The sequence below is a fragment of the Pseudorca crassidens genome, chromosome 9, assembly GCF_039906515.1.
Source record: "Pseudorca crassidens isolate mPseCra1 chromosome 9, mPseCra1.hap1, whole genome shotgun sequence".
In the NCBI taxonomy this organism is placed as follows: domain Eukaryota; kingdom Metazoa; phylum Chordata; class Mammalia; order Artiodactyla; family Delphinidae; genus Pseudorca; species Pseudorca crassidens.
Window position 1 is genome coordinate 13,767,966 of NC_090304.1, and position 26,755 is coordinate 13,794,720.

Here is a 26,755-nt window from a genome sequence, read left to right on the forward strand (position 1 = left end):
ATTAATTACTTTATTTATTTATTTATCTTTGGCTGTGTTGGGTCTTTGTTGCGGTGCACAGGCTTCTTTTTGCGGTGGTTTCTCTTATTACAGAGCACGGGCTCTAGGCACGCGGGCTTCAGTAGTTGTGGCACGCAGGCTCAGTAGTTGTGGCTCACAGGCTCTAGAGTGCAGACTCATTAGTTGTGGCTCACGGGCTCTAGAGTGCAGGCTCAGTAGTTGTGGCTCCGCGGCGTGTGGGATCTTCCCGGACCAGGGCTGGAACCTGTGTCACCTGCGTTGGCAGGCAGATTCTTAACCACTATGCCACCAGGGAAGTCCTATAAGATCCTTTTATAATACTTTTGGGTGGCAGGACTTAATATCTGTTTAGACAAAATGCATTCTATTTTTTATATTTCAGTTGGTTTTAGAGACATTATTTGTTGCAAATATATGTGAATTCATGAAATAATGAGAGTGTCTTAAAAAGTGGATTTTATTCTTCTAAGTGCTTAGTCATATATCTTCAGTATAGTAGATATACATCAATTTGACTCATACTACAAAATGTGCACAATTTAAATTTATCTTTTCTTGTTTGCCTTATTAGAGCCACATAAATAAGAAATTGGGTTCTGATCTATTAGTAAATATAAATATATTCTCTAATGGCAGAGATATAGATATGTTTTTAAAATATTTTATGATATTTGCAGTTGAAAGAACTAGAAGAAGAATGGGTCAAACTGCCAACAGGTGCTCCTAAACCAAGTAGGTTTTTGCGTTCCCAGCAAGAACTAGAAGCTAAATTGGAACAGCAGCAGTCTGCTGGTGGAGATGCTGAGGGAGGTAAGCCACTTTTCAACGCTAGTTTCTATAAAAATTAACAAGAACTGGCCCTGTCACAGTAACCTGTGTTCACGAGGTGCATTTTATAGGATTGCTGTTTAATAAAATACATACAATCCTATGGTTTGTAGGATTAATAATTCTGATCCCTCCTGTATCAAGATTTCATCAGAGGTGTGAAAGGACAGCTGATAACTGTTTAATAAGTAAAACTATTTCTTTTTTTTTTTTTTTTTTGGCCACACTGCATGGCATGCAGGATATTAGCTCCCCGACCAGGGATTGAACCCATGCCCACCCCCTGCATTGGAAGGCCGAGTCTTAACCACTGGACTTCCAGGGAAGTCCCCATTTCATCCATTTTTAAGGGTTGTTTTGTTTGTTTTCCTCCTGGAAGGTGGTGACGATGGTGATGAGGTACCACAGATAGATGCTTATGAGCTTTTGGAAGCAGTAGAAATTCTTTCCAAACTTCCCAAAGACTTTTATGACAAAATTGTAAGTAATGGTAGACTTCTTTCGTTTATTTCATTTTAAATAATTACTTGAATATAATTAGAGTGCTCTTCTGAGCCCTTTTCCTGGTGCACCCTCTTCCACCCCATATCTTCCCTAATAAAGTGAGTCAGTTGTTTCTTCTTTGTTCCCATACTACTTTGTATATGTACCTACTTTAGTCCTTCTTTTTACTTCTTGCCAGAAACCTGAACATTATTCTTGACTTATATCTTTTCCTCATTGTCTGTCTGGTTTTTACCTTTAAATATCTCTCAAATTCATCCCCCTTTCTCCATCCCCAGGATTTCTTTCTCTACCCCGGGGTTACTTCTTTTTTTTTTTTTTCCCCCCTACCCCAGGCTTTCTTGACCTTGGCACTGTTGACATTTTTTTGCCAGATATTTCTTTGCTTGGGGAATTGCATGGGCGTTGTTGTATGTTTAGCAGCATCACTGGCCTTTACCGATCAGATATTAGTAATACCATTCCTCCAAGTCATGACAGTCAAAAATGTCTCCAGACTTTGCCAAATGTACCCCAAGAGACAAAATTATCCCCAATTGAGAAAGTTTTATCCCAGCCACTACCATCAGCTCTTGCCTTGTATGCTGCTATAATCTTCTTACAAGATACCCTGTCTGCTCTTGCCTCCTTCCCATCATATTTCACAATATAATTAGAGGTGTCATTTTTGAAAATGGAAATCTTCCCATAGTATTGCCTCATTAAAATCCTTCAATGGCTTCCATGGGTTTTAAGATGATGTCTGAAATCATACTGTAGCCATTGAGGTGTGATTTATGGTACCTTTGAGGTCCCCACTTACCTTCCAGCCACATCTCTAATTCCTCTCACTCTCCATGCTCCAGTCATACTGAATTTCTCCTGGCATCAAATGTGCCAAACTTTTTTTCCCCCCTAAACTCTAGGCCTTAATATGCTGTTCTTTCTGCCTATAACATTCTCCTCCCCCCATTTACCTCATAATAACTCTTCATTGTCTAGATCCCACCTTAAGCATCACTTCTTGGGGGAGATTGTACCTGAAAGCCTAAACTGGGCTAAGTCCTCTTGTTGTATTACCAAAGCAGCTTGTACTTCTCCTGTCACAGTCGTCATGACCTGATAGTTATTTATTGAAGATCATCCTACCTCTGCTATCAGCTCCTTGAGTATCCTGTTATCTTCTGATTAACAAATAAATATTTGATAAATTGAATTGAATTGTAATTCCTTCAGGGTGATGGGTTTGTCATCTTGTTTTTATCCCCAGTTCTCTCCAACAGTGGGTATTCGAATTCTAGTGAAGCATATTGTACTTTATATACACAAAACAAAAAATTAGCATTATACCTACAATCTGGAAAACTAATATCCAGGATTAGAACAGTATTGGTTGTTGGTTATATGTTTGTTCTTTTCTGGTCTTTCTAATGTTATCAATATGGAAATTCCTCTCTCCTGTAGATGTGCCGCTGTGAGATATGCTAGAAATGCTTTCTATTAATGTTTTCTGTTTAACACTTGCTTAAAGTTTACCCAGAAAATGAGAAGGAAAAGTCTATGGCATTTCATTCTGTTTACTTATTGTAGAACATTAGGGTTATGAAATGTTACAAAAATACTTTTAATATATGAACAAAATTTTATGTATATGAGCAAAACATTGTGATTGGCTACACAGTTTTGTAATTTTGATTTCTGACTAGCTTTAGAAAGTTTCTGAAAACAAAAGATATATATCTTTGAATTAGTAGCATGCAAGAAATAGACTTTTATTTTGCGCTCTTATTTTCTGTTCTACAAGTGACTCATATTGTGTCTTGTAGGAGGCAAAAAAATGGCAAGAAAGAAAAGAAGCCCTGGAAGCTGTAGAAGTACTAGTGAAAAACCCCAAACTGGAAGCAGGCGATTATGCAGATTTAGTAAAAGCTTTGAAGAAGGTAAATGTGAGGAGTTTCAGCATTGGTATCCCAACAGCAGACCAGGCCATTGAGTTTTTCTTCATCAGTCAATCTTTTTTTACCACAGTTGCATTGCCATTTAGGGAACACTATTGATGGTTTTTGAATTATATGCATACATTTTTTTAAGGGTTATTTAAAATGACTGTCCTAGGCTAGTTTAGAGGGATTGGTTTTCAATCTTTGTTTATTATCACTTTGACTTTAAATATGCTGTTTGGTAGCTTGTACAAATGTCAAGAAATAGAGAATCTTGCTGATCTAGAACCAGATATTCTAGTTTTATAATTCTACAGAATGAGCTTTTTAAATTGGCTCTATTTAATGGGACAAATATTAAATATGAAGAGTGTTTTTCATTAGATAGCAAGGGATACCACCTTGTATTATATCAGCATGTAAAATACAGGATCTGGGGATATGTGGTCAATTATAAAGCAGGTAAGTACTAAATAAGAAAGAAATATTTTAGGAAATACTCCTTTGTTATTGCTTAGGTCCAAACAAGTTGAATGCTGGGGTGTATATTTTTGTATGTACTGACTTTTCATAAAGTCTGAAAGTATAGATCAGACAATTGTGGATGTAGTTATAGAGCTTAATAACAAACTTTTTTTTTAAAATTTACTCATTTAATTAATTTATTTGTGGCTGCGTTGAGTCTTCGTTGCTGCGTGTGGACTTTCTCTAGTTTGTGGCCAGCGGGGGCTACTCTTCGTTGCAGTGCACAGGATTCTCATTGCGGTGGCTTCTCTTGTTGTATAGAGCGCAGGCTCTAGGCACACGGGCTTCAGTAGTTGTGGCACACAGGCTCAGTAGTTGTGGCTCATGGGCTTTAGAGTGCAGGCTCAGTAGTTGTGGCACACAGGCTTAGTTGCTCCACAGCATGTGGGATCTTCCCAGAACAGGGCTCGAACCCATGTCCCCTGCCTTGGCAGGCAGATTCTTAACCACTGCACCACCAGGGAAGTCCCTGAAGACATTTTCTTGAATATAGCAAGGATGAAAATGTTTTGTTTGCTTCTTCAGCCTGAAATTGCAGAGGATTAGCATGGTGGGGGGAGGAGGTTACTCTTTAATTATATGTGTATATAAGAGTAATTCTCATTATTCATAGTACTTATGTTCTGTAAAGTCACCACAGACACTGAATTAGCAAATGCTGAACCATTGCTCCAAGGGAAGATACAGCGTTAAGGTCCTGCAACCCTCTGGTCACATTTTCATCAACCGATCAATGCATAACCTTGTTTTATTCTGTTTGAAGACATCTTATTCAGTATGTATTATTGATCCATTAACATTGAACTCACAGCCAACAGAAATATAACTCGTGCCTGAACAAAGCCTACCTAACACATTTATTTTCTCCGAAAGGGACATCACAGCACTTTTGCACATAGGAACACCAGACAACACTTCAGCAGTACACTTCGGGGCCATTTTAAACAGTGAAAGCCCCAATCAAAAGCACAAAAATGCAAAAAACCAAGGCAGTAAATAGACTACGAGAAAGATACTTGGGTACAGTCTGAGAGCTGAAAGAAGGAGGCAGAGTATTGCATTGTTCACCTCAGCTGGGAATGTGCACATCCGGCAACATAGATTTTTCCTAGCTCTGTGCTTGTCTGTGAGTGACCAGGAAAGTGCCTCAATTATTGATTTGGGACTTATAAGTTAATTTTAATGTGTGGATGAATTCACAAATATGAAATCCATAAATAATGAGGATGGACCATATCTTCTCACAGTCACCCTTCCTTTGCTTTCCTCTAAGTAGGATTTGGAGACAGGGATATTATTTGTCAAAATCGTTGTTCATCAGTCTTCAATCTTGAAGAGCCAAAGACCCAGGCAAGACTACAGTCGTCTCTTGGTATCCCCGATGGGGGGAGGGGGGGTGTTCCAGGAGCTCCCACCTATACTAAATCTGTTCAAGTTCCTTGTATAAAAAGGCATAGTACAATGAATACTGTTGGCCCTCCATATCTGCAGTTATGGAGGACTGACTGTAATTAAAAGGGAATTGCCCCAGGGAAAACATTTCGCCAACCTGGAGCCTGGGAGGAAAAAGGAAGGGTAGAAGGTGGTAAGGGAAATGAGATTCTAGTGGCCTTGAAGAGAGCTTCAGATTTTCTGTAAGTTCTAGCATATAATTTTTATCAGGAATCTTATGGAAACATATTGCACTGAATTCTCAATGGCTCAAATAAAAGCTTTTATTTTTCCCTATGTAATGATCAGGAATGTTAATTGGAATCAGGAATGTTAATAGTTGATGTTCTCTACATGCATTTTCTTAGGATATTATATTTTCAAATGAAGACTGTTCTGTGATTTCCATTGGCATTGTGACTATGAATATAAGCTCTGTCTGTATTCTATACAGAGAAGATTATGGGTCTTTATATTTGGGTAGACACAGACAGTGGATTTCTGTGAGATCTTAGGGTAGCAGGAGGCACTTTCCCTCTTTACATGGTGGAGTGGGGGCAACCAATCAAAGGCAACAAACAAGTAAAAAGAAACTTAATTTTGTGGCTAAAATATTTAAAACAATGAAAAGTTAATGTCAATGTAAATTAACATGACATTTTGTGGGGGTTTTTTGGTTTTTTGTTTGTTTTTTTATTTTTGGCTGTGTTGGGTCTTCATTGCTGAGTGCTGGCTTTCTCTAGTTGCAACGAGTAGGGGCTCCTCTTCGTTGCGGTGCATGTGCTTCCCATGGAGGTGGCTTCTCTTGTTGCAGAGCACGAGCTCTAGGAGCATGGGCTTCAGTAGTTGTGGCACACGGGCTTCAGTAGTTGTGGCTCGTGGGCTCTAAAGCGCAGGCTCAGTTGTTGTGGTGCATGGGCTTAGTTGCTCTGCGGCATGTGGGAGCTTCCAGGACCAGGGATCGAAGCCATGTCCCCTGCATTGGCAGGCGGATTCTTAACCACTGTGCCTCCAGGGAAGTCCAACATTTTGTTTTGGTTTTTTAAATCAGTTTACTGTTTTTATGTTTTTTAATTATTTATTTATTTATCTATTGCGGTACACGGGCCTCTCACTGTTGTGGCCTCTCCCGTTGCGGAGCACAGGCTCCGGACGCGCCGGCTCAGCGGCCATGGCTCACGGGCCCAGCTGCTCCACGGCATGTGGGATCTTCCCGGACCAGGGCACAAACCCGTGTCCCCCGCATCGGCAGGCGGACTCTCAACCACTGCGCCACCAGGGAAGCCCTGTTTTTTTAATTTTTATTTATTTATTTATTGGCTGTGTTGAGTCTTCGTTGCTGTGCGTGGGCTTTCTCTAGTTGTGGTGAGCGGGGGCTACTCTTCGTTGTGATGCATATGCTTCTCATTGCGATGGCTTCTCTTGTTGTGGAGCACGGGCTCTAGGCGCTCGGACTTCAGTAGTTGTAGCATGAGGGCTCAGTAGTTGTGGCACACGGGCTTAGTTGCTCCAAGGCATATGGGATCTTTCCGGACCAGGTTTCGAACTTGTGTCCCCTGCATTGGCAGGTGGGTTCTTAACCACTCTGCCACCAGGGAAGCCCTATATATGTTCTTTTTCATATTCTTTTCCTTTATGGTTTATCCCAGGAAATGGAATATAGTTTCCCGTGCTATACAGTAGGACCTTGTTGTTTATCCATCCTATATATACTAATTTGTATCTACTAATCCCAAACTCCCAATCCTTCCTTCCCCCACCCGCTCTCCACGCCATATTCATATTATATTCACCTGTGTTGGTCTTTGTAGACCCATCCCTCTTCCTTCCGTAAATAGTTTCTTCTCTCTAGTGTCTTTATGAAGTAATCTTACTAATTTCCCAATTTTACCCTTTAACGCAAATAGTAAAAAACTATTCATTTTGAAATTCCTTATGATATTCCTGAAGTTATTTCATAAACTGTCTTCTTCTAAGTTGTCACCTGACCTAGCATATTTTGATGGCTTTCTTGTTCTCACGGGTTATAGTTCTTTATAAGATTCCTTTTCTCCCTCCCTCCCACCCCTCAGATAGCTTCTTTGACTTTGTCAATTACCTATGGATATTGGTTGGTATATATATATTTTTTCATCTTTAAGATGTGGGTTTTCAAGGTGTTTTATTATATAATCTCCATTGACTTTCTCTGTGTTATTAACACTTTTTCACTTGGTCTTTCTTGGTCTTTCTTTTTCTTGTATTCATTATAGTTTTCTAAACACAATCATGATGGGTTTTGGGGGGTTTTTGGTTTGTTTGTTTGGTTAACAGTGTTTTTGTTTTGATTACTGTTTAGTGGCTTACACTACTAGTTAAAGTTAAATACTAATTATTACTTAAAATCACATTGTAGGCCTAGATTTATGGGAGAAGTGACAGCACTTTTAATTACCATTATTTAGGTTAAATTAACATTGTGAGCTATAGCTTTCATTCCCAGCTCTAGAACAGAGTTGCTGAGTTTTTCCTCAACGTTGGAATAGAGTCCTCCCACATACACTGTTTTTCTTAAAAATAAACACTTTTCCATATTCCCCACTCCCGTTTTGTTTTTTGTTTGTTTGTTTGCTTGTTTTGGCCACACGGCACGGCATGCGGGATCTTAGGAACCCGTGCCCCCTGCATTGGGAGTGCGGAGTCTTAACCATTGGACCACCAGGGAAGTCCCCCCACCACTCCCATTTCTCAGTTAAGAACAACTTGTTTAATCAAACTGAGATGTGTGACAGTGAGTGTTAATATGCAGATATTGTAATAGATGCCTGGTTCATCGCTCACCAATAAATTCATTCAATCTTCTATTATATCCTGAACTATAATAGGTTCACAAGATCCTCTTCAAAACTTTACATTAGGATCATCAGTGTCTGAGATTCAACTTCCACTGGGTATTGATCTAATGGTAACTTTAGAGGTAGTCTCTCTCTCTTTTTTTTTTAATTAAGAACGTCTTCTTTTTTAAAAATTTTTAAATTTATTTTTGGCTGCGTTGGGTCGTCGTTGCTGTGCACAGCCTTTCTCTAGTTGTGGCAGTCGGGCTACTCTTCCTTGTAGTGCGCGGGCTTCTCATTGCCGTGGCTTCTCTTGTTGCAGAGCACAGGCTCTAGCGGGCTTCAGTAGTTGCAGCACGCGGGCTCAGTAGTTGTGGCTCTCGGGCTCTGGAGCACAAGCTCAGTAGTTGCGGTGCACAAGCATAGTTGCTCCACGGCATGTGGGATCTTCCCAGACCAGGGCTCAAACCCATGTGCCCTATATTGGCAGGCAGATTCTTAACCACTGCGCCACCAGGGAAGTCTCTAGAGGTAGTCTCTTTTTTTTTTTTTTTTTTGCGATACGCGGGCCTCTCACTGTTGTGGCCTCTCCCGATGCGGAGCACAGGCTCTGGACGCGCAGGCTCAGCAGCCACGGCTCACGGGCCCAGCCGCTCCGCAGCATGTGGGATCTTCCCAGACCGGGGTACAAACCCGTGTCCCCTGCATCGGCAGGCGGACTCTCAACCACTGCACCACCAGGGAAGCCCTAGAGGTAGTCTCTTAAGGATGGGATTGAATGATGGCCTTTAACTGGGGCAGTATAACAAAATCACCTTTTGAGCTGTATTAAAATACTGATATCCAAATCCCATCACAAATTCATTGAACTAGGACCTCTTGGAATGGGGCCTGGCATGTTTTTGATGACCATTCCTAGAATATACATTTAGATGTTAAATATAAAGTCTAGCATGTAAATAATACCTGAGATGCTTTGGTAAGGAAAAATAATCCAGACGTTTACAAATACCAATAATGTGTTCAATACAAAACTGAATAGAATTTTTACTCCATAGATTTATAGTAATTACAGATTTAACAAAATGTTTATTAGGACCCTGATCTCATCTTCTCATAAGGAAAATGAATTTGCCATGAGTTTACAGGGAGAATATGCTTTAGTAAAGAGAGCAAAAGCTTTGGAGTCAAAGCAGACCTAGGTTTGAATCACAGCACTGCCGTTGGCTAGCTCTGTGACCTTGAGCATGTTAATCTCTATTTTTTTTAAAATAAATTTATTTATTTTTGCCTTTGTTGGGTCTTCGTTGCTGCACGCAGGCTTTCTCTAGTCGCGGCGAGCTGGGGCTACCGTTCGTTGCAGTGCAGTCTTCTCAGTGCGGTGGCTTCTCTTGCTATGGAGCACAGGCTTTAGGCACGTAGGTTTCAGTAGTTGTGGCGCACAGGCTCAGTAGGTGTGGCTCACGGGCTTAGTTGCTCCGTGGCATGTGGGATCTTCCTGGACCAGGGCTTGAACTCGTGTCCCCTGCATTGGCAGGCAGATTCTTAACCACTGCGTCACCAGGGAAGTCCTCTATTTAATTCTTGAAATCCACAAAATTGAGATAGTAATAGTACCTGCTTTATAGGGTTTGAGTGAAAATTAAAATAAGGATTATAAAGCACCTATAAAATTTTGGCATCTAATGTTTTAAAATTTTTATTGGGGTATAGTTGCCTTACAATGTTGTGTTAGTTTCTGCTGTACAGCAAAATGAATCAGCTATACATATACATATATCCCCTCTTTTTTGGATTTCTTTCCCATTTAGTTCACCGCAGTGCATTAAGTAGAGTTCCGTGTGCTATACAGTATATTCTCATTAGTTATCTATTTTATACATAGTATCAATAGTGTATATGTGTCAATCCCAATCTCCCAGTTCCTCCCACCCCACCCCACCTTCCCCCTTGGTATCCATACATTTGTTTTCTACATCTGTGTCCCTATTTCTGCTTTGCAGGTAAGATCATCTGTACCATTTTTCTAGATTCCACATGTATGCGTTAATATACAATATTTGTTTTTCTCTTTCTGGCTTACTTTACTCTGTATGACTCTCTCTGTGTCCATCCATGTCTCTACAAATGATTCAGTTTTGTTCCTTTTTATGGCTGAGTAATATTCCAGTGTGTGTGTGTGTGTGTGTGTGTGTGTGTGTGTGTATGTATATATATGTATATATGTATATATATATATACCACATTTTCTTTATCCATTCCTCTGCTGATGGACATTTAGGTTGCTTCCATGTCCTGGCTATTGTAATTAGTGCTGCTGTGAACATTGGGGTGCATGTGTCTTTTTGAATTATGGTTTTCTTTGGGTATATACCCAGTAATGGGATTGCTGGGTCATATGGTAGTTCTGTTTTTAGTTTTTGAAGTTGTTTTTAATAAATGTTAGTCTTTTAACCCTTACTCCTCAGCACTTAGGGAATATATGTAGGTGCCAAATAGAACTTCGTTGAATGCTATGCATTAGGGGTTCTTTAATTCAGGGAATCTGGAATGAAGTGTTCTGCTTATGAAATACCAGATCTTAGGGATAAAGTCCAAAATAGAATGGAAGCATTACTTCTACCTGGGAAAAGAGTGAAAAAACAAGGGTTTGGGAGCGCTTAAAAGTAAAGCAGCTTTTTAACACCTTCTGACTTGAGCAGTATACCAAAGTAAAATCTCATTAGGAAGGAACTGAGGCATAGTCACTGTCTTGCTAGATTGACACAAATGCAGCTACTATCTATGACTTTTGATAAGTTCTGGGCCTTGTAGGGTATGCTGGTGGAGGGTGGTAGTATAAACATTGCTGGAGGAGACTCTGCTGAGAGACTCTGAATACAAGTCTGATGATCACTACATAACTAAAATGGCAGCTGCAAGGCCAGAAGCTCCCTCAGAGGAATGGTTGCAATGGCATTTGCAATTTAGAGTCCACATCAGCTTCTTTTTTTTTTTATTTAATTTTTTTATTGAAGTATAGTTGATTTACAGTGCTGTGCCAATCTCTGCTGTACAGCAAAGTGACTCACATATAGACATTCTTTTTTTTAATATTCTTTTCCATTATGGTTTATCACAGGATATTGAATATAGTATAGTTCCCTGTGCTATACAGTAGGACCTTGTTATTTATCCATCCTATATATAATAGTTTACATCCCATCAGCTTCTTGAAGGTACCTACAACAGTTTCTACTGGTGTTTCTTGGGTATAAATTTTAGAGCTGCTACTCTGTGGTGTCTTTTGGAGATACACCGTCTTTTGGCTTTCCCTGTCCCAAAGCAAAGTCAGCAGGCCTCCAGCTTCTCTGCCATTATCAGAGTCACCTCCTGCACAGTTGTGCAATGCTGACAGCCCATACTACCACAAATGGAGCGTTAGCGATTTGACCTGGTTTTATGTATATTTTACCGGTAGAACTTTAAGATAGGAGACTAAACATAATGAAGGGAAGCTCCCAAATTTCATATTGTCAAGGAAGAATCTTTCCTCTTTTGTAGGAAACAAAGTTGGCTATTCATTACATAATAGCTTTCAGAGTTCTTTTAAGAATAAATTTTCAGTTCCCTTCTATGGGGCTGTGACTCTTTTGTTTTCCTTTCTTTCCACCCTCTGTAGGTTGTTGGAAAGGACACCAATGTCATGTTGGTGGCTCTGGCAGCAAAATGTCTTACTGGCCTGGCCGTTGGGCTAAGGAAGAAATTCGGACAATATGCAGGACACGTAAGTAACACTCCTTTTTTTGATACAAATCAACAACGTTATCAAGAATGGCAGGCTAGTTTGCTTTATGCTTTAAAACAGCTTTTTGGCACAGATCTTTATATATATGGGGAAAGTAAATTTCTCACTAAGTTTTGTTAATACTGAGCATAACTCCTTACAACATTTCAATAAAAATGTCAGTTGTAACTAAATTCACTAGCTTTATGTAGAAAATCAGGCACTTGACCTAAGGTACTTAGTTCAATTGATTTGCCTATTACTTATTTACTTATATCTTGCTTTGCTCTTAAAATATTATATACAGTATAACAGTATGAAGTATAACTTGTGATAACCAGAACAGAGTAAAAATGAGAGCAGGAAAGACAATATAAAACCGGAAGTGAGATTAATATATAAAGTGTATTTTATGGTGTTTTTCTATTTTAAAAAGTAGTTTACTTATATACTTGAGACATCTTATATAGGTTACACTGTTGGTGATATATCAGTTTATTATAAGAAACTCTGACTAGAGACATTCGTTGAACATAAATTTGGAAGCAATCAAGTTTGCTAACAGTTTTAACAAATTGCGATGTTTTCTTTAATTCTGGCATCTGTCAGTTGGCCTCTAAATCTCATCTGTATTACTTAAAATGGCTCAGCATCCTGAATATTGACCGTAGTGAACTTTAGGGTTTAACTTGCTAGCCACTGATCATTTGATTCCCTGGATTGACTTTTGAGAGTCTCCTAATAGTCTGTAGTCATGTGTCAGTTTTATATTGAAGCAAACATCAAACCTCACTTAGTTATGGTATTTGGAGCTTGCTTACTCATAGCATTAAAAATAATTTCAGAGAACTCAACTGAAAAAAATAAGACACTACCAAATAAAAATAAATCATGACTAGCTTGTTACCAGGGAAATAAAAATAAGGAGGGTCTTTAAAACCCTTAAACGTGTAAATCACAAATTGGAGTAAAATTATAATCATTATGTTTATAGTAATCATTACTTACTATATAATATCTCTGTGTGTGTATGGTATCGAGTGTATTGATTAGCTTTTGGTCAGTTTTGTGTTACTTAGAATATTTTATACTTCTGTATTATAATTTTTCAAGCTAGAAAACAATCTTTAAAGTACATTTTAATTTACTAAATTTATAGTTAGATGATTACCTGACCATTTAGTTTGAATTCTGATTCTGGCTTTGTGACATTTTGGTATGCAGCTTAAAGAATGTCTCTAGTGCTTTATAGTTTGGGGTATTTGTCTCCCCTTAAAATTACATCATATACAGTGTTTGATATCAAGCACGTTAGTGTGGTTCAGCTTTATTTTCCTTAGCTACTTATAAACTGTCTTTTTGACAATATATATAAAAGTGAACTTTAGCTTTATAGCTATTAAAATATCTTGATTTTTGATTGGCAGGGGGCAAAATGGGTAAAGGAAGTCAATTGTATGGTGACGGATGAAAACTAGACTTTTGGTGGTGAGCACGCTATAGTGTATACAGAAATCGAATTACAATGTGGTACACATGAATCTTAGATAATGTTATGAACCAGTGTTACATCAATAAAAACAGTTTTTAAAAGTATATTGATTTTCAGGTTTATTACTAACTCTTAGTATTAAAAAGTCTTTTATATTTCTCCATGGAAACTGTATTCCTTCTGATCTGTATCACTTCTATGAAATTTTTTTTAAAAATTGGGTTGGGGGGAGGTGCCATTGAGCTTTGCTAGATATTTTAGACCTTAAAAAGCAACTTTAATTTGCCTGCCAGCACAGTGCCTGGCTACATATACTCAATACATATACTTGGTATTCAATAAATATTTAATGAATTAGTGATAATTTATAAGATAAACATTATAAAAATTCTAACTTTACTGATCTAAACTTAGTACTTGAGTAAGAAGACACAGTTCTGATCAAAATTGCTGGGCTTCCCTGGTGGCACAGTGGTTGAGAGTCCGCCTGCCGATGCAGGGGACACGGGTTCGTGCCTGGTCCGGGAAGATCCCACATGCCGCGGAGCGGCTGGGCCCGTGAGCCATGGCCGCTGAGCCTGTGCGTCCGGAGCCTGTGCTCTGCAGCGGGAGAGGCCCCAACAGTGAGAGGCCCGTGTACTGCAAAAAAAAAAAAAGCTATAATTTCTGGTACTGTTTCTTTTTTCTTTAGTGTAGTGAAGAGGCAGAAGACATCTCAGTCCAAGTGAGGGCTATCAGAATCTTGGGTGGGGAGGAAGAATTGTATACTATACCTGTTCCCCTACCCTAAATCCACCTAGTTGAGAATCATTTTGTCCAATAAGAGTTGTTACTGATAAAAATGATTGTAAGGTTGCATATAAGGTACAGGTGCAAAAAAAAGGTTGAGAAACATTGCTGTGGTGGTATAGGCATAAGATTGTTCCAGCATAAGATTCTTATGCCCTTCAAGAAAGGAAATGACTTCTTAATCCAACTTAGATGTTTATTTTTTTGTTTATTTTGGTAGAGGCAAACATTGTTTTAATAAGTTTTATTGAGCTATAACTTACATACTATAAAATTCACCGTCTTAAAGTATATAATTCAGTGGTTTTAGTATATTCATAAGGGTGTGTTACCATCACTACTATCTAATTCCAAAACATTTTCACCACCCCAAAAAGAAACCCTATATCCATTAGCAGTCACTCCCCATTCTCCCCTCCCCCAGACCCTGGCAACAACTGATAATCTTTTCTGCTTCTGTGGATTTGAAGTTTTGTACAAATGGAATAATACACGTGTGGTCCTTTGTGACTGGCATCTTTCACTTAGCATAATGTTTTCAAAGTTCATCCATGTTGTAGCATATATCAGTACATCATTCCTTTTTTTTTTTGCCGAATACATTCCAACTATTCACTTTTAAAGGTTGTACCAACCATTTTGGAGAAATTCAAAGAGAAGAAGCCTCAAGTGGTACAAGCCTTGCAGGAGGCAATTGATGCAATCTTTCTTACTGTAAGTTGAGTTTGTGGTTTTGTCTAAAGTAAAGTTTGTCAATGTAATATTTTGATTGTTCTTTACATTTGAGAAAAGCTTATTGACCACATTTTCTTTCTAAAGACCACACTACAGAACATCAGTGAGGATGTTTTAGCAGTAATGGATAATAAAAATCCAACCATCAAGCAGCAGACATCTCTTTTTATTGCAAGAAGCTTCCGCCACTGCACTGCTTCTACCCTGCCAAAGAGCTTACTAAAGCCCTTTTGTGCTGCTCTACTTAAGGTATAGACTTTCTTTGAAACTGAGGAAATATTTTATACCTAGGCAAGATTTTGTTTTTTCTACTGATTGTGTACAGTGACTACTTGACTTTAAGACTGTAGATTATTGTCTTTTGAGGAGAGACCCTCTGTAGCTTTGAAAATTGAATCCAAATTCTTGTATTATTTATGTTCCTGTTCTTGAAGAAAAGCACAAATTAGCTTTATAATTTCACTAACTACTAAAACTTTTATTTCTTATTTGGCCCATAAACTGATATTCAGCTGGATCTGGTCAAGCACAGGCATCCAGTTTAGAATATTTAAAGATCATTTGAGTATGAAGCATTTTAGATAGAGGGTAAGAGGAAGGGTAACTTAATTGGCAAATAGAAAGCTAAGCTTAGATTCTGTGAATTGTAAAAAGCAAATTCTTTATCTAACAACCATCAGTCTGAATTAAAATCAGTAATACCTAAAGAACCTTGTATCAAGATCATCTTGCTTACTTCCGGACTATAGCACATCAATGATTCTGCTCCTGAAGTCAGAGATGCTGCATTTGAAGCATTGGGTACTGCTTTGAAGGTGGTTGGTGAGAAAGCAGTAAACCCATTCTTAGCTGATGTCGACAAACTCAAGCTTGATAAGGTAGGTTAGTAATGGGTTTTAATGAAATTGGATAGCAGTCCTGTCTCTGTGCAATATGGGTTTGTTTACTGGTATCCTTTTGATCAGAATTTCTTGATTAGTAGAAATATCTTTCAAATTATAAAAAATAAAATAAAATAAAATTGAGTGACCAATCTGTAGAGGAGGTAAAAATGATGTTTTAAGTTAATTTCATTTCTAATATCTGGAAAATTGCCTTTCTAAATATGAATGTCTTCCATCAAAAATATGGTTATTGTTTATTTTTAATTTTCATTGGAGTATAGTTGATTTACAGTGTTGTGTGAGTTTCTGCTGTACAGCAAAGTGAATCAGTTATACATATATCCATTCTTTTTTAGATTCTTTTTCCATATAGGTCATTACAGATTATTGAGTAGAGTTCCCTCTGCTATACAGTAGGTCCTTATTAGTTATCTATTTTATATATAGTAGTGTGTATATGTCAATCCTAATCTCCCTATTTATCCCTCCCCTTCCCCCCGGTAAACGTAAGTTCATTTTCTACAAAAATGTGGTTATTGTAAGTTTAGTAAATTCTCATTTGCATAGAAATATAATGTAAGACGTCATTAATGTATATCTACTGCCAAGAAAATATGGATAATTTATCTTTGTTGAAAAGGAAACTTTTCTCTCTGAATTCTCATGTAGTTGTGGTTTAGAAGTGACTTATTAAGTAATGTAATGATTGTGTTTCAAAGTTAGGCTCAGTGACGTCTATCTCAATTTCATTCTCCAGATCAAAGAATGTTCAGAAAAAGTAGAGCTCGTACATGGTAAGAAAGCTGGACTTGCAGCTGACAAGAAGGAGTTCAAGCCTGTGCCGGGAAGAGCTGCTGCTTCGGGGGCTACAGGAGATAAGGACACAAAGGACATTTCAGCACCCAAACCAGGACCCTTAAAAAAGGCACCTGCTACTAAGGTTAATAGATGACTTGGAATATATGGTTTAAAAATTAGAATTTAGTAAGGTAGGGTCTGAATCTCAGGTTCAGGGTTGTTCTTCAATATGATTTCATTTGAGAGATGAACTCATTACAACATTCAAAATACAGCAGAGCATCTTTTAATGAAGACAGCATATTCCAATAGTACATTTGGTTATTTGAAACCTATATAGAGATAAAAATGGTAATGAAGATACAGGAGTACATTTTAAGGCATCAGAAAGTATCAATAAATAATGAAATAGGGACTTCCCTGGTGGTGCAGTGGTTAAGAATCCACCTGCCAATGCAGGGGACACGAGTTCGATTCCTAGTCTGGGAAGATCCCACATGCCACAGAGCAACTAAGCCCGTGTGCTACAACTGCTGAGCCCACGTGCCACAACTACTGAAGCCTGCGCACCTAGAGCCTGTGCTCCGCAACAAGAGAAGCCTGCACACCACAGCAAAGAGTAGCCCCTGCCTGCTGCAACTAGAGAAAGCCCACGTGCAGCAGCAGACCCAATGCAGCCAAAAATAAATAAAATAAATTTATTAAAAATAATAATGAAATAGTATGGCAAGGTACATAACATTAATAATGTAAGTTCATTTTCTAACTTAACATAAGGTCATTTTGCTAATAATGCTCTGGAATTGCAGCACCGAGTCTCCGTTCCATCAGGGTCTCACTTTCTAGTGTAGAAGGGGGGGAAATGACCAAGGGCAAATATGGCATTCTTACAGTGAACACTTTTCTTGGACTGGATTCTCTTAAGCATGAAGTTATCTGCTGAAAATGCAAGAAGTTTGATTCTCTTTTCCACCCTGAGCCCCAGCCTGGAGTTAGGAGAAGAGAACTGATATTTAGTGAGCTTTACTTTGTGAAGCATTTTACCTACATAATCTTATTTAATCATCATAACAATCCTTGAGATAAGGGTTTTGTGATCCCTGTTTTTCCAGAAAAGGAAACTGGGGCTCAGCAAGGTTACATGTCCTGCACATGCTCTTACAATTCACTTGTTTGTTTATTCTGTCTCCCCACACTGTATTGTAAACTTTAAAGGATAGAGATCTTGTCACTGCTTGACCACTTGTGCATAGAAGAGGCTCTGGCATATAGCAGGAGCTCTGCATATATTTGTTGAATGACCAGAGTTGCAGAACTGGGATTTGAACCCAGGTATCTAGCTACAGAGTCTGTGTACTTTCATGTTATGCTGTCTCTTCAGTACTCCAGTACAGGGAGTTGGCAGCTATTTTCTCCTTTCTCAGCAGCTCCTGCCTCTCTGGACAGTGACCTGGGCGCAGCACCTTAAGACCTTTTCTTATCTTGCTGAACCTTTCCATGCTAGCCGGCTTTCTCTTATAAGGGATTCTTTTCCTTCCCCCAAGAATAAGCTGTGGGTGGGGTGGGGAAGGACCTGCTTTTGTTCTTTTGAAAAAATCAGTAGGACAGTATCATCTAATAAACCTACTAAGCCAATAAACATGTATGTCTATGTTTAAAAAAAAAAGTAGGAGATTTATTAATTGAGGTGCCTCTCAATGAATAAAACAGAGTACTATTATATACAAGAAAGGATCCAGAAGAGGTGTTCTAGTAAATCAAAGAGTGTAAAATTTTCTATTTTTACAGTGAGAAAACAATTAAATCTCTCTTCATGGGGTAGTTATTATGAACCAATAAAATCATAGTGCTAATGTGAACTGGCAAGTGTTAGAGGTTTCCATTGGATTAAAAACCAGCATCTTAGCTTTGCTAACCCCACCTTAAAAGCTCAGAATATGTTCAAGATAACAGTGGTTTCAGAACAGCTCTGGATGTTCAAGACTAAATTGGTCCTCTGTCATTTTATCTTTTCTTTTTAGGTTTGGGCATTGCTTAACAAATATCCAAAATAGGTAGAAGGAATGATGTGGACAGTGATGTGTGTTGCCATATTAATGTTACTGCCCTTGGCTGTATACCTTATGATAAACTGCTATTTTCTTGTGACCTTTCAAAACTGGGGGTGACATAAATTTAAATCAAGATATTTAAATAGAATATTAGCAGATAGAATCCAGTGGGTGCAATAGAAAGTATGAGCAACTGAAGTTTATTCCAGGATCACAAGGATAGTTTGATATTAGAAAAATTACTGAATTTATAGATCAAAAGAAGTCTAATTTCAAACACTGAAAAGGAATATAATAAATTTCAGCATGTCTTCTTGATAAAAATTCTTAACCGTATAGAAATGGATGGATACTTTGATATGATTAAATATATCATTTTTATAGATTATATGATCATATTCTTGGAAAACCCAAGCAAGTCAACTGGAAAACTAATAAAACAATAAAAAATATTCAGTGAGATGGCCATCTTCAACATAACTAGAACACTCACTGAAATTGGCGTAACACCTCTTTTTCTTCACAAATTAGATAGTTCTACAGTGAGTAATAACATATTCTCATGTTACTTGGAGTAACTTTGTGGTTAAATAGTGAGTACTTTGTGGTTAAATAGTGAGTAAATGTTATAACTCAGAAACTGCCCTTTACTAGTGTAGGAAGGATCTAGAGGCATTTAAAGGCATCAAACATTAATTCTCAAATTAATCTGTAAATGTAGCATAAATCCAGTTCATCGTTTTTATTTCATTTATCTCATTAGCTCATTTTGAATTAGAGGTTCTTTTTTTTTTTAAATTTTATTTATTTTTGGCTGTGTTGGGTCTTCGCTGCTGCTCATGGACTTTTCTCTAGTTGCTGTTGTCTTCGTTGTGGTGCTCGGGCTTCTCATTGCGGTGGTTTCTCTTGTAGTGGAGCATGGGCTCTAGGCATGTGGGCTTCAGTAGTTGTGGTACACAGGCTTAGTTGCTCCGCGGCATGTGGGATCTTCCTGGACCAGGGCTCGAACCCACATCCCCTGCATTGGCAGGCGGATTCTTAACCACTGCGCCACCAGGGAAGCCCTAGAGGTTCTTAATACAGCTTCTACAGATTCCCCATGAATGATCTTCAGGAGGTCTGTCTGCCCTTGAAATTGCCAAATTTTGTGGGCACAAAAAATATGGGTCTTTTTGTTGTCGCTGTTGGTTGAGTGATCCCTCATTTTAATCAAATTTTTGAGGAATCTCTAATCCCAAAATGTCTAAGAATCACTATTCTAAATCCTTAAGTGGTTTAATATTTTTCTGTTTGCTTTTAGCCTGGCGGGCCACCGAAGAAGGGGAAACCAGCTGCACTAGGAGGCGCAGGGAGCACTGGAACCAAGAACAAGAAAGGGTTGGAGACTAAAGAAATAGTGGAGCCTGAGCTCTCGGTCAGTATTATACAGTATGCCTCAAACTCAAAACCACGGAAAGTCATTGCCTATGAGGAGGTTCAGGTTCTCTCTTTTCTGAGTTCTGTAACGTATAGTTAATGGATGTCTTTTTAGCTTATTGAAACTGTGCCTTGGACAAACTTCCCCTTTACAGTAGTATAATAGAATCCTCAGATACTAAAACACACCTATGGGAGTGTTCTTGTAATTTTGGCTGGGGTATTCTTACATTGTTGCCATCTGTTTCCTTAAGCAATTATTAGTGTTAATGTTTTGTATCTTACAGATAGAAGTATGTGAAGAAAAAGCTTCAGCTGTCCTTCCTGCTACCTGTATACAGCTTCTAGACAGCAGTAACTGGAAGGAAAGGCTGGCCTGTATGGAAGAGTTCCAAAAGGTGGGTACACAGGGATGAGTTGAATGTGAAAGAAAATTACATCATACAGAAGTGATGAATTGATAAATGAAGGACTAGTCCTAATTGCTGTATTTTGTAACCAGTGAACATGTCTGCAGGGTGTTAACTAAAGATGAGGTGGGGTTTTTATTTGCTTTTTAGCTGTTTAGTATTTATCTTTCAACATCTGCTTTCTGTGGCTTCTATCAGCTCATAACCTAAGTGATGCATACTCAAGAAAATTAGGTTTATTCTGAATTATAAGGCTTACATGAATTTTATTTTATTTTTAATTTTTTTTTTTTTTTTTTGGCTGTGTTGGGTCTTTGTTGCTGCGCTCAGGCTTTCTCTAGTTGTGGTGAGCGGGGGCTACTCTTCATTGAGGTGCACGGGCTTCTCATTGCAGTGGCTTCTCTTGTTGCAGAGCACGGGCTCTAGGCACATGGGCTTCAGTAGTTGAAGCATGCGGGTTCAGTAGTTGCAGCATGCAGGCCCTGGAGCGTGCAGGCTTTAGTAGTTGTGGCACGTGGGCTCTAGGGCACGCAGGCATCAGTAGTTGGGGCGCACGGGCTTAGTTGCTCCGTGGCAGACCAGGGATCTTCCCAGACCAGGGATCGAACCCATGTCCCCTGCATTGGCAGGCAGACTCTTAACCACTGTGCCACCAGGGAAGTCCCTGAATTTTAATATTATGGTATTAAACTTACTAGGCAAACAGGTCTCTTCACGTAAACCACCCCTCATCCATTTTATGTTTCCCTCTTTGTTGTCATGATTCTCAGAAGAATAGACATTATCACTTGGTATGAGAAGCTTCTTTAAAAAAAATCTGTGTTGGACAGGAGCATGGTGGTTTATTTTGGCACACACTCTTTGATTCTAATGAGGAGGGGTGTGGAGAAACTGCAAGAATGCTGCGACTTGAGCCAGGAGTCCTGGCTTCCAGTCCTGCATCCGCCACTCAAGCTTAGCCCTGGGTGTGCTTCTTTGAAACCTGTACTTAAATGCTTCTAACCTACTCTACTTTGCTATGTTTTTAGGAAAATCGAATAAGTCAAAATATGTATAAGCAGTTTCAGCCATACACTGGGCAAATTAAAACTGTTACTTTCTTTGGGGCAAATTATTTATGAATTCCTGAAATATGAAAAAAAGAGTTTCAGTGGCATCACTATAACAACCATATACCAAACATCCAACTTAAGAAACAAAGTATTAGAACAGAAAGTAAACAAGCTCTATCTGTGACCCTCCTCATTTCTATTCCCCTCACTCCTTCAAAGGTAAACACGTAATTGATTTGGTATATACTGTTCCCTTGGAACTAATCATTAATCCCTTAACTCTCCTACTATCTTGTTTTACTTCAAGGCTGTTGAACTAATGGACCGAACTGAAATGCCATGCCAGGCATTAGTGAGGATGCTGGCCAAGAAACCTGGATGGAAAGAAACTAATTTTCAGGTATATTTAAATTAGAGATTTAATGTCTTTTATTGAAGTAATTTTCATTACATCATCCTATGGTGTATTAGAGAGGTATAGTTTGGTAATTTTTAGCTTGTTCTTTTTTTTAAAATCACTCAGCCAATGTGTCATGTAATTTTAAATGAACAGTGGAATGTGTGCATTTTGATTAAACACATAACTCTAACTTTGTGCATTTAGGAGTTTATATATATACAAATACTTATTGTTTGTTAATTCATATGTATGCATTTTTCTCATTATTTAGACCTGGAAGCCCTCGAATATAGGGAGGGATGAACAATGAGATAGCTTTCTTATTTCTTGGCATAAAAAATAAATGTAGTCTTTAAATTGCTAATAAAAAATTACCACGTAATCGGTTTAACTCATTAACTGATAATAGAGATGAAATTGAGCAGTACCGTTATTTAGTTTAAAAAGTAGGTGTAAAGGGAGGTATAGGAAAGTAATACATGAAGGAAAATGAGAAAAGTGTTTTCTTCTTCTCCTCTAGACATACATAGAGCTGATGGGAAACAAAAGTTTGAAATGTATCAGGTTTATTTTTGGCTTCCTGCTAGTCTCTTTTTTACTTCTGTTTTGCCACCTCTTATTCTCTGTTTAGGACCATAGCTCCCTTGCTCACTGTTCCCTTAGCACTGCGTTATAACCTCATCCAAACCATCCAGCTCCACAAAGGTTTCCCGTGCCAGAAGGTTCTGATACTGCCTTCTTCCCCTCACACCACCACTTTTAAAACTCCCCTTATGTAGCTTCTCAGATAGGTGAAAGAAGCACACCTGATTTGAGCTAATACCCTTCTTTGTATTAGATCCATACCAAGAGATAATTTTATATCTTTTTTTCCTTTATAACAACTTTCCTGAGGGTATAAAATTGTTTTAAACGGTACAGTGCAGCTGTTTTTAGTCTATACACATAGTTAGCAACTCCTACCACTATTTAATTTTAGAGTATTTTCATCACCCCAAAAAGAAACCCCATACCCATCAGTAGTCACTCTCTATTCCTCCCCAAGTCCCCACCCCCAGTCCCTGGCAACAATTAATCTACTTTCTCTCTCTGTGGATCACTTCTCCTGGACATTTCATGTAAATAGAATGATGTGGCCTTTTGTGTCTGGCTTTTACTTAGCATAATGTTTTCAAGGTTCATCCATACTGTAGCATATATCAACTCTACAGTCTTTTTTTTTTTTTTGCGGTACGCGGGCCTCTCACGGCCATGGCCTCTCCCGCTGCGGAGCACAGTCTCCGGACATGCAGGCTCAGCGGCCATGGCCCACGGGCCCAGCCGCTCCGCGGCATGTGGGATCCTCCCGGACTGGGGCACGAACCCACGTCCCCTGCATAAGCAGGTGGACTGTCAACCACTGCGCCACCAGGGAAGCCCTACAGTCTTTTATTGCTAAACAGTATTCCATCGTATGGATATACAACATTTTATTTACCCATTCATAAGTTCTTTGTTTTTTCTTCGGCTGTGTCACGCAGCATATGGAATCTTAGTTCTCCAACCAGGGATCCCGCGACCCCTTCATTGGAAGCACGGAGTCTTAACCACTGGACCACCAGGGAAGTCCCTTCCCATTCATAAGTTGATGGGCATTTGCATTGTTTCTGCTTTGGGGCTATTGTGAATAATGCTACTATGAACTTTCATGTACAAACTTTTGTGTGAACACATGTATATACCTAGTAGAATTTCTGGGTCTTATGGTGACTCTGTGTTTAACTTTCTGAGAAACTGACAAACTGTTTTCTAAAGTGGCTGTACCATTTTATCTTTGCACTAGCAGTGCAGGAGAGTTCCAGTTTCTCTACTTCCTTGCCAACACTTGTTATTTAAATATTCAAACAGGACAAAGGGAAATATTTTCGGTCAAAAGTGTCTGAAGTCCCAGACATCTGCCATCATCACATTAATATCTTTAAATTGTTTTTCACAGTTCCTTCCATTCTTCCACTTAAAAATCTACAAAGTCTTTAAATCTCTCAAGTTCTGGGTGTGTGTGTGTGTGTGTGTGTGTGTGTGTGTGTGTGTGTGTGTACACGAGGGTTGTAATTTTTTTTGTGGGCAACTCTAGTAGGAACTCTGAATTAGTATGGTCATTTTATTATGTATTTCAGGATGTATGCTCAGTACTATATGCAGATAACCATAGGAGAAGGAGAATATAGAAATTATATTTTTCAATTCATAAACTTCATGTGGTAACATTGCTTGTTAATATTTTAAAACACTGAGTTTTTTTCTGTCTTAGCTGTCAGCTACATTAATTGATAACAATTAAAGGATAAAAATTATTTTGTTTCTTGGTTTAAAGTTTGATTTTAGTTTGGTCATGTTCTCAGCTGTTACATCTTCAGGCTGCTATAAAAATAAGTAAATAAATAAATGTCTTTGGGCAATTCCCTGGCGGTCCAGTGGTTAGGACTTGGCACTTTCACTGCCGAGGGCCTGGTTCAATCTCTGGTCAGGGAACTAAGATCCCAGAAGCCGCGTGGCACGCCCCACCCCCGCCAAAAAAATGTCTTTGGCTTACTCATAACTTTCTGATACTTATCCTTGTTCAGGTGATGCAAATGAAGCTTCACATAGTTGCTTTGATTGCCCAGAAGGGAAATTTTTCCAAAACTTCAGCTCAGATCGTCTTAGATGGCCTTGTAGACAAGATTGGAGATGTGAAATGTGGGAACAATGCAAAAGAAGCTATGACAGCAATAGCAGAAGCTTGTATGTTGCCATGGACAGCTGAACAGGTTAGTGACACAGAGCTCTCTTTCCTCAAGTTTTCCCAGTTTTTTCCCAAATTTTAGTTTAAAGTTATTAGTTAAACTTTAGTTCTTTTCTTCTCAAGTAAAACCTTTTTTGATACTGTTTTACTTTTACCTTTAGTAATTTTTGCACTGTTGCCTGATAATTAAAATTGTCTTAGTCAAGAATATTCTATTAAGAATGAAAGTAATTTTCTCTTAAGACATTATCATCCAGAGTGACCACTAATGAAAAGTTGTAAACAGTCCAGATTGCCTTTTAAAAAATTTTTTTTATTGAAGTATTAGTTGATGTACAATACTGTGAGAATGCTTTTAATACTTCTGTCACTTACCTCATTTTCTTGTGTAAATTAAATATTTCATTCCTAAGGCATTCTTGCAGTTGTGTTAGCATCAGGAAAACCACGCTTAATCTACTACTGCCTTAATGTCAAGCTATATTTCTGTGAGAAATATGAGAGAAAACACAGACCTGTTTTGGTTTTTTGTATGTTTGTTTTTCCACTCCAGGTTATGTCAATGGCTTTCTTACAGAAGAATCCCAAGAATCAGTCAGAAACTCTGAATTGGCTATCAAATGCAATAAAAGAATTTGGTTTTTCTGGGTAAGTCAGAAAGAAATCAAGCACATGTTTTGCCAGTCTCTAACTGGTGATTATATTTGTTGTAGCTATTGCTGCTTATTTCTGAGAAGCCAGAGCTGGATTGCCTATAATTTATATAAAACAAGACTACCTTTGTTCCAAAAGCCTATATTGGCTTGTGCTCCTGCATTTTGATATCCACTAATATTAGAGTTCTCTAAGTTATTTTTCCTCAAGTATTTGTAACTGTCCCACAGAAAAGCCAGTTCCAAGGATTTCTAGTCAAATACATTTGGAAAATACTATATAAAATCACACTTGTTTAGAGATCTATAGTGCACGTTGGAAAATTAAAGGCTCTGAGAAGTCCTGCAGTTGAGACACTTGTTTAACCCACTCTTTCCCAAAGTTATTTGTCTATTGATCACATTTGTTTACAGTAGTCCCCCACTTATCTGTGGTTTCACCTTCCACAGTTTCAGTTACCCACAGTCAACTGCATTCAAAAAATATTAAATGGAAAATTTCAGAAATAAACAATTTATAAGTTTTAAACTGTGGGCCGTTCTGAGTAGCATGATGAAATCTCACTCTGTCCTGCCCAGGATATGAATCATTCGTTTGTCCAGTGTATCCCACCCATCAGTCACTTAGTAGCTGTCTCAGTTACAGATCGATCCTTGTGGTATTGTAGTGCTGCTGTTCAAGTAACCCTTATTTTACTTAATAATGGCCCTATGGGACTTCCCTGGCTGTCCAGTGGTTGGGACTTTGCTTTCCAATGCAGGGGGAGCAGGTTCGATCCCTGGTCAGGGAGCTAAGATCCCACATGCCTCGCGGCCAAAAAACAAAAACATAAAACAGAAGCAATATTGTAAGAAATTAAATAAAGACTTTAAAAATGGTCGACATCAAAAAAGTCGTAAAAAAAAAAAAAATTGCCCCAAAGTGCAAGAGTAGAGATGCTGGCAATTTGGATATGCTAAAAAGAAGCTGTAAAGTGCTTCCTTTAAGTAAAAAAGTGAAAGTTCTCAACTCAGTAAGGAAAGAAAAAACTGGCATGCTGAGGTTGCTAAGATCTACAGTAAGAATCTTCTATCCATAAATTGTGAAGGAAAAAGAAATTCGTGAGTTTCACTGTTGCACCTCAAACTGCAAACATTGTAAGTGCTTAGTTAAGATGGAAAAGGCATTGAATTTTTGGGTGGAAGACATAAACGGAAAGAAAACATGACTGATAGCAATGTGTTCCACCCAAAAGCGTGCAGGCTATGAAGATTTCAGTAAGGGATCCCCTGAAACAAGTGACACCAAGCCATTTGCTGCAAGTAAGGATGGCTACACAGATTCAGAAACAGGTTGGGACTGAAAAATGTAAAAATTATAGGAGAGGCTGCGTTTGCCAGTGAAGCAGCCTCTGCATTTCTGGTAGAGTTGAAAAAATTGATAAAGGAGAAAGAGCACACTCACATAACTTTTATTACAGTATATTGTTATAATTGTTCTGTTATTAGTTATTATTACTAATCT

General features: G+C 38.4%; 1 protein-coding gene across 4 annotated transcripts in view; it reads left to right on the forward strand.

Moving 5' to 3' along the window:
• The window catches only part of CKAP5 (cytoskeleton associated protein 5), a 106,941-nt gene that overhangs the window by 42,889 nt on the left and 37,297 nt on the right, over positions 1-26,755 (forward strand). For all 4 annotated transcript variants that reach the window (XM_067749161.1, XM_067749165.1, XM_067749164.1 and 1 more), the window contains 13 exons: positions 699-831; positions 1,229-1,329; positions 3,159-3,272; positions 11,703-11,807; positions 14,713-14,802; positions 14,908-15,072; positions 15,573-15,701; positions 16,465-16,647; positions 19,857-19,970; positions 20,260-20,370; positions 21,742-21,834; positions 24,438-24,623; positions 25,152-25,246. In XM_067749161.1, the coding sequence (XP_067605262.1) occupies positions 699-831; positions 1,229-1,329; positions 3,159-3,272; positions 11,703-11,807; positions 14,713-14,802; positions 14,908-15,072; positions 15,573-15,701; positions 16,465-16,647; positions 19,857-19,970; positions 20,260-20,370; positions 21,742-21,834; positions 24,438-24,623; positions 25,152-25,246 (1,619 nt within the window). The remainder of the gene's footprint in view (positions 1-698; positions 832-1,228; positions 1,330-3,158; positions 3,273-11,702; positions 11,808-14,712; positions 14,803-14,907; positions 15,073-15,572; positions 15,702-16,464; positions 16,648-19,856; positions 19,971-20,259; positions 20,371-21,741; positions 21,835-24,437; positions 24,624-25,151; positions 25,247-26,755) is intronic.